The sequence below is a fragment of the Myotis davidii genome, unplaced genomic scaffold (genome assembly GCF_000327345.1).
Source record: "Myotis davidii unplaced genomic scaffold, ASM32734v1 scaffold512, whole genome shotgun sequence".
NCBI classification, from domain to species: domain Eukaryota; kingdom Metazoa; phylum Chordata; class Mammalia; order Chiroptera; family Vespertilionidae; genus Myotis; species Myotis davidii.
Window position 1 is genome coordinate 2,309,086 of NW_006284323.1, and position 11,938 is coordinate 2,321,023.

General features: G+C 43.1%; 1 protein-coding gene across 7 annotated transcripts in view; it reads left to right on the plus strand.

Moving 5' to 3' along the window:
* Positions 1–11,938, plus strand: part of PKNOX1 (PBX/knotted 1 homeobox 1) — a 53,189-nt gene that overhangs the window by 14,617 nt on the left and 26,634 nt on the right. For 5 of the 7 annotated variants that reach the window (XM_006754345.2, XM_015569112.1, XM_015569119.1 and 2 more), the window contains exons 2-6: positions 676–744; positions 1,758–1,864; positions 6,233–6,360; positions 8,882–9,053; positions 10,916–11,086. In XM_006754345.2, the coding sequence (XP_006754408.1) occupies positions 1,814–1,864; positions 6,233–6,360; positions 8,882–9,053; positions 10,916–11,086 (522 nt within the window). In that variant the 5' untranslated portion in view covers positions 676–744; positions 1,758–1,813. The remainder of the gene's footprint in view (positions 1–675; positions 745–1,757; positions 1,865–6,232; positions 6,361–8,881; positions 9,054–10,915; positions 11,087–11,938) is intronic. The other 2 variants (XM_015569130.1, XM_015569136.1) reach the window with 1 other exon arrangement.

Below are 11,938 nucleotides of genomic sequence, written 5' to 3' on the forward strand. Positions count from 1 at the left end.
CTGGTGGCCAAACCTGAAATCAAGGTGTTGATGGTACCTCACTTCCTCTGAAGGCCCAGGCCTTCTACCACTTGGTGGCTGTGTGCTCTTGGCTTACAGCAGCATCGCTCCAATCTCTGTCTCCAATTTACATAGCCTTCCCCTCAGTTATATCTCAGGTCTTTTTCTCCCCCCTCTTTTTTAAAAATAATTTTTTAAAATATGGGTGTTTTTTTATTGATTTTTAGAGAGAGAAAAAGGGAGAGGGGTAGAGAGATAGAAGCATCGAGAAAGAAACATTGTCTACCTCCTGCATGCCATCCCTTACTGGGGATCGAGCCTGCAACCCGGGCATGTACCCTGACCGGGAATCGAACAGTAACCTCTTGATGCATGGGATGACACTCAACCAACTGAACCACGCCAGCTGGGCTTCTCCCCACTCTTAATGGACACGAGTCATGGGATCCTGAGCCTCCCCTCAATCCAGGATGATCTCATCTCAAGATCCTTAATAATCACATCTCTAAAGACCCTATTCCAGATAAGGTCCCGTTCACAGGGACTGGGGGTTAGGATGGGTGTATCTTGGAGGGCATATATAAACCACAGTCTGATGATTACTGAGTTTATATTTCTTGGATTTCTGAGAAGCATCTCACACCTAAAATGTCCCGACTTGCTTTTTCTTCCCAGGCCACAGAACCTGTTCCTCACCATCTGCTCTTTACCAGGACATGCGACTCTGCTCTGCTAGTTGCTCAGGTGGGAACTTTGGATGCTTCCTTGACCCTGCTCCCACACCCAACCCCAGGCCATCTGCAAACCCTGTGCTCTCAGCCCCCCTTGTCCACATGGCCCCCTGCCTGTCCATGGCAGCACTCCCTCACCCTCTGTGTGTTCCCCAGTCACGTTGCCTGTCCTTCACAGTCAGGGACCCTCCTAAGACATAAGTCAAGTCACCCTTCTGCTCAGACCTTCCCAGGAACACCAGTCTTTACTTCGGCCCATGAATCTGTGTGAACTGGTTCCGTGTTTCCCACTCCCTTATCTTCACTCCTCCTTCACCACTCAGCTCAGGCACATCAGCTTACCCAAGTTTCTCCCAGGCACTATCAGTAGCCCTGTCCCCCAAGTCATTCTGTATCCCCACCTGGTTTTCTTCCTCTCAACACCTTCTGACATTTACCTGTGTGTTGCCAGGAAAACAAGCCATTATTCCCATCTCCATATTATATACAGATGTTAGAAGAGTGTCGGCCCAGCCTCCCTGAGCACACTTTTGTCATTCCAGTCTGAGCTCCAGTCTCCCTGTCTCAGCAGCCACGATCAAGTCCTTGAGGTCTCAGGACCAGTATCTTCTCAGAGAGCCTGCTGTCACACGTGAGGGAGCCCCTTCACTCATCTCTGTTCTGACACCCTGTGTGCTGCCTGACCTTCCTCATGTTTATGGTCCTGCAGCCCCTGGCCTTGTCTGCCAGGAAAGTAGGGCCTCCCTAGAACAGTGTCCTTGCTGCATATTTAGACATTCACTAGACACTTGGGCACGTGAATGAGTAAATCCAAATGACTGAGAAGTATGATAGCAAGTCAGGCCCTGTGCAAGAACAAACGTGATCGCCAAGTAAGTAGGGTGATGCTGAGTAGGATTTGGTGTAAGGACAGTTTTTTTCCATATAAAAATATGTATTTTAAAAATTACATGGATGTTGTGTAGTAGGGAGGACAAAAAATGCACTGCAATTATTAACTGCTGCTTTTCTGCTTTTGTTTTCCAGATACCATTTGCTTTTGACTCAAGATGATTTGATGTCTTATAATAAACTTATTAACCATGATGGCTACACAGACATTAAGCATAGACAGTTATCAAGATGGGCAACAAGTGAGAACTTAAGATTTATTCTGTTTTAATTACAGTCAGTTGACCTGCTACTAAAATACAAGCAATGCTTTGCATATTAATAGTTAACTTCCCTGAGATTGCAGTTTCAATTTTAGTATATTATTCACTTAATATATGTTCAAATTATTTCCTAAATAATACCAAGATTGCTAGTAATTTTGACTCCCCTAAATCAGACTTTCTTGGGCATTTTTTTTAATAGAGCCACAATCACTCCCTGGCCCAGCTGCCATGCCCCAAATACAGCTACAGCCTCAGCCCTCTCCTCATCTGCTCTTTGCCTGGAGGTGAAAAAGGTCAAATTCCAAACCTCCTTAACTCTGTTTCCCCTCTTCACAATACAGACCAGGCGAAGGGCCTGGGCTGAGCTGTGTGTGGGGTAGGTTTACTCTGCCTTCTCTTTCTGTGCAGTCAGTATACAACACAGCCTGTGGCCCTGGCCTGGTAGCTCAGTTGGTTAGAGCAGTGGTGGGCGAACTCATTAATCAACAGAGCTAAATATCAACAGTACAACAATTGAAATTTCTTTTGAGAGCCACATTTTTTAAACTTACACTATATAGGTAGGCACATTGTTATTAACTTAATTAGGGCACTCCTAAGGCTTAGGAAGAGCCACACTCAAGGGGCCAAAAAACCGCATGTGGCTCGTGAGCCACAGTTTGCCGGCCACGGGGTTAGAGTGTCGTCCTGTTATGCCAAGGTTGCAGGTTCAACCTCGGTTCAGGGCACATACAAAAAGCAACCAGTGAATGCATAAGTAAGTGGAACAGCAAAATTGATGTTTCTCTCTCTCCCTTCTTCTGTCTAAAAGAAAAAAAATAAAAAGAACACAGTCTGTGGTAAGCACCAGGAGGCCTAGGAATTTGCCTTTTTAATGTCAGTGTTAGCAGGGCCAGTGATGAACCCGCAACCCAGGTACTTGCCCTTGACCGGGAACCAAACCTGTGACCCTTTGGTGCGTGGGCCGGCACCACTGAGCACACCAGCCAGGGCGGTGGGTGTGTTTTCTTCTTTTTAATATATATTGATTTCATAGAGGAAGAGAGAGGGGGAGAGAGATAGAAACATCAATGATGAGAAAGAACCATTAATTCGCTGCTTCTTGCACGCCTCCTGCTGGGGATCACAACCTGGGCATGTGCCCTGACCAGAAATGGAACTGTGACCTCCTTATTCATAGGTAGACGCTCAACCACTGAGCCACACTGGCTGGGATGTGGGTGGTTTCTTGACAGCCCTCCCACTGTCTGTAAGTTGTAGTTTTACCTGAAGCTACCCTGGTGTTTTATGTTCTGTGACCTGAAGGAATTGGGAAGGAGGGGGTTTACTGAGTCCTGAGCAGCCGCTCTTGGGACACCTGAAGTTTTGGGAATGCTCTGTGTGCTTCCAGTGGGGGCCATTCCCTTTTTTTCTCGGGAGCTTGGGAGCTGATTTCCATTGAAGACATTCAGCTCTGCCTTTGCTTCCCACCTACCTCATAATCAGGAGGCAGGAACAGAATGCCCATGCCAGGAGCTCTCTTCTCACCCTCCTTGAAGATTTTATTTTATTTATTTATTTATTTATTTATTTATGTATGTATGTATGTTAATCCTCACACCTGAGGATATTTTTTTCATTGATATTTAGAGAGGGAGGAAGGGAAAGGGGGAGAGAGAGAGAGAGAGAAAGAGAGAGAGAGAGAGACACATTGATGTGAGAGACACATCAGTTGATTGCCTCCCTCACAAACCCCGACCAGAGATGGAGCTTGCAACCGAGTTACATGGCCTTGACCGGAATCAAACCCGGGACTCTTCGGTCCATGGGCTGATGTTCTATCCACTGAACCAAACTGTCTAGGGCCTCCTAGAGCAGCGATCGCCAACCTTTCGGACCTCACGGACCACTGGTTGGTGACCACTGTCCTAGAGGATTTTAGTGCATCCGACCAGTTGATCAAATCTGGGTAGGGTTGACTCACCCTAGGAAGTCACAGCCGCCCCATTGGTGAGGCTGCAGGTGGGCTTCTCGTGGGCGGTTAGGACCTGAGTCTGGCCACCCCAGCCTTGCTGACTCCCACGTCTTTTCCTTGGTGGCCAGCTTTGCACCATTTCTGGTTTAGTTGCCGTTGCTTTTGTTTGCTTTTGTAGGCTTTAAAATCTTATTTCTTTCTTTTTGCTTCTTATAGGAATTGAGGTAGAGAATTCTGTTTCAGCCTGCTCTTTTCACCTGTAAGTCCTTTGATATTTCCAAGTGACTAATGATGACTCCTCTCTCCTTGCTGACGCCTGACCTTAACACTCCGCCTTCCGCATTGCCTGGCACTCAGATCCCAGGCCCCCTGCAACCTCCCCTAGTGCACTCACCTCTGCCTTTACTCCGGGGCACTTCTCTGCCCTGTGGCCCTGGCTCTTCCCTTCCCCCCCACCTCCCTCGGGCAGCAGCTTGGTGAGCTCCTTACTGTTCTGCAGATCTTTGCCTGCATCACCCCTTTCTTCGAAGACTCTCCTGCCTGCCATAGTTACTTACCACTGCAGCTTTCTCTGATCTCTCCTTCCCAGCAATGATCACCTTCTGACATATTCTGTTAAGTGATAGTTTTCTGTGCTTACCCCTGTCTGTCTTCTTCCCAGTCTGTGCCCTGATTCAGTGAGTATGCAGTGTAGTGCCAAGCACAGTGGGGGGTGGGAGCTGGTAGGTGAAGGGTGGTGAACCCGTTGATTTTATTTATTTATTTATTTATTTTTAAAATATATTTCTTTATTGATTTCAGAGAGGAAGGGAGAAGGAGTGAGAGATGGAAACATCAATGATGAGAGAGAATCATTGCCTGGCTGCCTCCTGCATGCCCCCCACCGGGGATCAAGCCCGCAACCCAGGCATGTGCTCTTGGCCAGAATCAAACCCAGGACCCCTCAGTCCGCAGGCTGACGCTCTATCCACTGAGCCAAGTCGGCTAGGGCAACCCCTTGATTTTAATAGCTAAGCACTTCCTCACAACACAGAAAACTCTTTGAAAACATTATTTTATTTGTTTTTAGAGAGAGGGGGGAAGGGAGAGAGAGACATTGATCTGTTTTTCCACCCATTTATGCACTCATTGGTTGATTCTTATATGTGCCCTGATTGGGGATTGAACTGCAACCTTAGCTTATTAGAATGACACTCTTAACTAACTGAGCTTCCTGGCCACGGTGAGAACATAAGCACTTAATATTATTCAGTATACATATACCAAATTTACTTAACCATTCCTTCGAGATTGAACGTTTAGATTTCCCTTCTTTCACAGTCATTAAAAAAGAAACCTTGAAATAAATCTCTTAAGGCTTTTTTATAATACTGTCAGATTTTCCTCCAAAAAGACTGTGTTTGAGTGGGTATTAGTTTGTTGCTTTAGTGTTTTGTTTTGTTGTTTTTTTTAAGAGAGAAAAACAATCTTCCAAATATACTCTGTCATTTAAAGGCACCAGAATGGAATTGTCACTCTGGACTATTGGAGAGCCTGGGTCTGAGGACTACTTCCTTGGCCGTAGCACCTGAATGTCAGGAAGGGATCATGATGGGACTCTCCCATCTCCTGGGGATGAGTACCCCACCCCAGTGCACCCAACATACTGCTTCCTTGAGGGCAAAGGCATTGCAGCTAGGGTTGAGCAGGGGTGGGAGGTAATCTGCTCATGGATAATTACAAGTTTACTAAGCAGCAATTTTGTTGCATATTTTTGTAAACTGAATTCTTTACGTTTAAGAATTTAAATACTTTTTACCTAACTTACAACATAGCTAGTTTAAAGCAATTTAAATGATATCTTAAAGACTCCTCTTATATTTAATACTATTTCTTTAAACACAGCTGGTTTTTATTTTCTGAATAGAGTGAATTTTTAAAAGAATTTTATAGTTTATGTATTCCTGAAGTTTAAGCATAGATAAGGGAGAATTTCAGGCCTGTCAGAGACATGTAGCATACTGGATATGAGTTGTTTTTATGACACGAGAAGCTTGGACAATTTTGTTTACTCTTCTCTTACTGCAGTATTATCCAGCATGAGGCTATACTGCAGGCAGGCAGACATATGGACCAATTCCCTTCAGTAATGTATGGTTATTATGATTTTGAAAATCATAAGCATTTCACATATATCAGTCCTTTTTGTTTTTAAATGATTTGGAAATTTGACCTTTGGCCTTTTTTAAAACATTAAATTATAAAAGAGTTCGTGGGTGGTATCCATTTAAATTTTTGTCAATCACACAGCGGGCAGTTACCCTTCCCATTGCATTCCTGTGTGATAATAGAACACTTAATAGCAGTTTGTATTTTGGTTAGTAACAAAAATTATCCTCCTCCTTTCACAGATGCAAGTAGTAACAGAGTTGAAAACAGAGCAAGATCCCAATTGTTCTGAACCCGATGTGGAAGAAGTGAGCCCTCCCCCTATGGGGTCCCAGACACCGATGGATGCAGACAAGCAGGCCATTTATAGGTAGCGAAGGGATGTGAAGCATGTGGGTTTTAAGAGGAATAATGAGAGTCGAAAACCTTGTTAAAGGGAACATGAGAGCTATTAGGTAGGCAGAGTAAGATTTGATGTGATAACTACTAGGGTGAAGATTTTCTCAGATTAAGATGTTACTTCTAATACCTTTCTTTAAAAAAAGTTTTGGAATGTAAATCACATTTTAGTTCACTTTGTAAAATATAATATTCAGGCCCAGATGATTTTACTGAAGAATTCTACCAACCGTATGAGAAAAAAGCAGCATGTCTACACAATCTCTTTCAGAAAATAGAAGATGCAGACTACTTCCCAATGCTTTTTACAAACTGAGCAACACTCTGATACCAAAGAAATCCAAAAAAATTCACAGAAAGTATGCCTCATGAATTTGGACATAAAAATCATCAATAAAATATTAGCAAATTGAATCCAGCAACAAAAATAATAGAATAGTATATAATGACCAAGCTGAGTTTATGCCAGGAATGCAAGACTAGTTCACTGTTCAAAGATCAACCAATCAGATTCACAGTGTGATCATATCATTTGACAAAATCAACAGCTAATTAAAACTGTCAGCAAGAGGGAACTTTCTTAACCTGATGACAGGCAACTACGAAAACCCACAGCTCACATCAGACTTGATGGTGAAAGATGGAATACTTTCCCCTAAGGTTTGGAATGAGAGATGTCCACCTCAGCACTGTAATAAAAGTCCTAGCCAGTGCGACAAGAAAAAGATTAGAAAGGAAGAAATAAAACTGGCTCAATGCACAAACATGATTGTCGACATAGAAAATCCCAGCATGTACCAAAAAACTTCCAGGTATATAGTGAATTTAATAAGGTCACAGGTTACACATGCAACACACAAAAACCAACCCTGTTTCATATCTGTAATATACAATTGGAAACAGAAAACAAAAAGATAGTACATTTACCAGAATTCAAAAAAACTTAGGTATAAATCTGTACCTATAAAATGCTGATGCAAGCAAATCAGAGGCAACCTAATAAATGGCAGGACATACCATGTTTATGGATTCAAAGACTCAACATAATACAGATGTCTGTTCTCCTAAAATCAGGCTATAGACTTAATACAATTCCAATTAAATTTTATCAGGATATTTTTGTGCATATAGACAAGTTCTAAATTTTATATAGAAGTCAGAATAACTAGATCAACTAAAACAATTTTGAAAAAGAATAAAGGAGAAATCAAGTTTATTTGATCTTAAGATTTGCAACCATGTTACAGTAATTAAGACACTGTGATATTTGTGAAGGGATAGACACATAGATCAATGCCACAGAGAGAGTCCAGAAATAAATCTACACAAATAGGATTTGATCTTTGGCTAAGTTGTGAAAACAATTCAATAAGAGAAAAGGTAGACTTTTTAACAAATGGTGTTAGAACAATAGGATGTCTATATTCAGAAAAAAAGATCCTTGACCTACTCTGACATCTTATACAAAAAGTTACTCAAAATGGACTATCAACCTAAATGTAAATTTTAAAACTGTAAAATTAGTACATCCATATAATGGATATTATTTGGCCATAAAAAAGGAATGAGGTATTGATACCTGTTACAGCATCAGTAAGTCTTGAAAACATGCTAAGTGAAAGATGCCAGACACAAAAGGTCACATTTTCTATATATAAAAAAGGCTAATATGCAAAGTGCCCCCTCAGGAGACCGGGAGTTCAACCACTTGCTATGACATGCACTGACCCCCAGGGATCGGCGCTGAACAAAGCAAGGCCCCAGCTGGCAGCCAGGGAAGGAAGGCCTCGGCCTGCAGCTGGAAGGCCCTGATCAGCCCTGACACCAGCCAGGCCTAGGGACCCTACCTGTGCATGATTTCATGCACCAGGCCTCTAGTATTATATGAAACGAGAGGCCTGGTCCATGAAATTCGTGCACTCGGTGGGGTGGGCAGTGTGTGTGTGTGTGTCCTTCAGCCAAGCCTGCACCCTCTCCAATCTTGGACCCCTCGAGGGATATCCATCCCTTTCACAATCTAGGACTGCTGGCTCCCAACCACTCGCTTGCCTGATTGCCCCTAACCACTTCTGCCTGCCAGCCTGACTTGTGGTGGCCATCTTTGTCCACATGGGGACGGCCATCTTGTACGTTGGAGTGATGGTCAATTTGCATATTATCTCTTTATTATATAGGATGTTTAAAATTGGCAAATCTAATGAGACAGAAAGCAGATTAGTGGTGGCCTGGGGATTAGGGGTAAAATAGAGAGTGACTGCTAATGGCTACAGAGTTTCTTTGGGGGATGATGAAAATGTCCTAAAATTGATTGTGGTGATGGTTACCCAACTTTGTGAGTGTACTAAAAACCATTGAATTGTAAACTTTGAATGGATAAATTATATATTACATGAATTATATTTTAACGAAATTGGTATGTCAAATAATGTGTACATACATGCATACCAAACATCCTCATGCCATATGTAAAGTGTACATTTTTTTCCCCCCAGGCATCCACTGTTTCCATTATTAGCTTTGTTGTTTGAAAAATGTGAGCAATCCACGCAGGGCTCAGAAGGTACAACTTCTGCCAGTTTTGATGTGGACATTGAAAATTTTGTAAGGAAGCAAGAGAAGGAAGGAAAACCCTTCTTTTGTGAAGATCCAGAAACTGACAATTTAGTGAGTAAATTTTTTATTCCAAATTTAAAATCTGTTCAATAAATTTTAAACTTCCAGTTAAAACTTTAGACTGTTTGTAGTTCTGCGAAAGGGGAGAATTGTACAACTCATGAGAATAACGTGTGCGTGTGACTTGAATGCCTTCCAGCCTTCTCTCGTTACCCCTTTCTGTTATCAAATAAGCTGGCTCAGCCTCCATCTTAAATGGACCAGAGGATTCAGTTCTCTCCTGACATTTGAAAGGTTCATTGGGGTTGACGTGCTCACCTGCCTTGCTTCTCAGGCAGCATGTTGATGCTCAACTTCAGTCCTTGACTTTTCCTTGACCATGGACACATGACTGTGTTCTCCAAGACAACTCTGTCTTGAGGCTCACACTGATTCATGGTGGGTGACGAAGTTTGTCAAGACTTGGGAGCCACCAGCACAGAGCAGGGACAGGCTCCGAGGCCCCCCCATGATCTCCCTTGGTCTTTCTGTCTGAAGCCAATCTGTCTCATATAATGCCCTCCTCCTAGGTCCAGTGTTCTAAAATTCATGGTTCTCTGTGCTTTCTGAAGGAAAGGGAGAATTCTTTGGCATTAACATCATTGCTGTACCTAAGGGGAGTGGTGCCATTCAGTACTGTGGAGCACTTCAGCTGTGTCTGGGCTCCTCACTGGATTTCCATTGAAACCTGCTATACCAGCTCCCAGATCAGTACCTTCATCAGGCTCTGGTCAGCAGAAAGGGTCTTTGGAGATCTCTTTCCTGAATAAACTTCCCAGGTCTTCATTGCTGTTGTTTAAATTTCTCATTACACATTCAGCCCTTATTGCCCAGTAATAGATTTTATAGGTGAGTTGTCTGACTTTGAGTCTGTCTCTTCATCTTTTGAATGGGACTGACAGTGCCTTCCCTTTTGGATTTAGGACCAGAGACTACTCTCTCTGCCTCTGAAGCTGTCATACAGCCATCAGCGAGTGAGGGGCAGAAGTGGCCACAGTGGTCCCAGGCTGGCAGGGACCAAGGCTCTCCTGAGTGGTGTTAGGGCACAGGGCCTAGTAGAGCTGGATGCTTGGTATTCCTCATTATTGACTGGCTGGCTGATTGGTTCCCTCCACAAGTACTATGAATTACTACCCAAGGTCACAGGAGAAGGAGCTAAGGCAGGTGCTGCTAATGGCAGTGATGGCGAACCTTTTGAGCTCGGAGTGTCAGCATTTTGAAAAACCCTAACTTAACTCTGGTGCCGTGTCACAGATAGAAATTTTTTGATATTTGCAACCATAGTAAAACAAAGATTTATATTTTTGATATTTATTTTGTATGTTTAAATGCCATTTAACAAAGAAAAATCAACCAAAAAATGAGTTCGCGTGTCAGCGCTGACACGCGTGTTATAGGTTTGCCATCACTGATCTAGGGCTACGCAGAGTTCTTAGACTTGACACCAAAAGCACAATCCATAAAAGACAGAGTTGGTAAGCTGAACATTATTAAACTTAAGAACCATCTCTGAGGTGGATCTGGATACATCCCAGTTTATAGATGAAGCAGTGTGAGGACTGGCAACCTGCCTGTAGGGCCTGAGGCAGTGGTGAAGCTGGCTGAGGTCTGCTGGTCCTGGTACTGTACTCGCTGAAGTTGCACTGGCATTGTCGGTCTTTCTGCATATCAGAGGGAGCATGGGTCTGGTGCTGGGACGATTTGTCATTTTGCACAATATCTGATGTTATTCCACTTCTGTCACTGGCAATACAGATCGTGATGGCTGTGCAGGGTTCAGGCTAATAACTGAGAGTAGTTATGTGATGATGATTATAACTTAACATCATGCTGCCTTTTCCTTATCTCAAAGTCTTCATTTTCTCTGCTTCTAGATGGTAAAAGCAATCCAGGTTTTGCGTATTCATCTTCTTGAGCTGGAAAAGGTTAATGAACTCTGCAAAGATTTCTGCAGTCGATATATTGCTTGTCTAAAAACAAAAATGAACAGTGAAACTCTCCTGAGTGGAGAACCTGGAAGCCCGTACTCTCCTGTCCAGTCCCAGGTATTTATGTTTGGGTCCTGCTCTACTTCCTGGTTGCTGTAACATCTGCAAAGATGAACTGTGTTGATCCTGAGAACACCAGCCCTTTCAGAATCACAAGGCTGTCTTAATGGCTGCCCTGGCCCCTAGATCACTGACGCTAGCCTGGGCTGAGAGTGAATTCCAAACACCGTCCATCTGGCTTCATACAGTGAATGCAATGAGGCCCCGATCTGTATACTGGACCCTGGGCCCTATGTTTCTGGAGTCCCATCCATTTCTTTATTTTTTCCTTTTTTAAAATATACTAGAGGCCCGATGCATGAAATTCATGCAAGGGGCTCAGCCTTCGTGGCCCTGGCTGTCTTGCAGCCCCACTGCCTGGCCCCCTACTCACTGGTTGTTCTGGAAGGTCATTCTGCTGTCCAGTCTAATTAGCATATTAGATCTTTATTATATAGGAATTTTAAAAAATTGTACCGTATTTGCCGGCGTATAAGACGACTGGGCGTATAAGACGACCCCCTAACATTTCCACTCAAAATATAGAGTTTGTTATATACTCGCCGTATAAGACTACCCCCTCTTCCGCACACCTTCCACACACCAAATAAAAGGTAAAACAATATCAGATTTGATTTTAACATTTTAATTTATATTCAAATGCTTATGACATGCAGGAAAACTGTCACAAGGCTGTATGTAATCAAACATATACATAAAACAGTGCAAGTTTATTACCGGTAAACATACCGGTAATTCACTAAAGAAAACACACTCTATAGACTGGTACCGTAGATGCTTCTCAGGAACACAGGCAAGCAGCCCACAACCTAGAGGGACTGTCAATGATAGAAGTAAGATAACAAATAG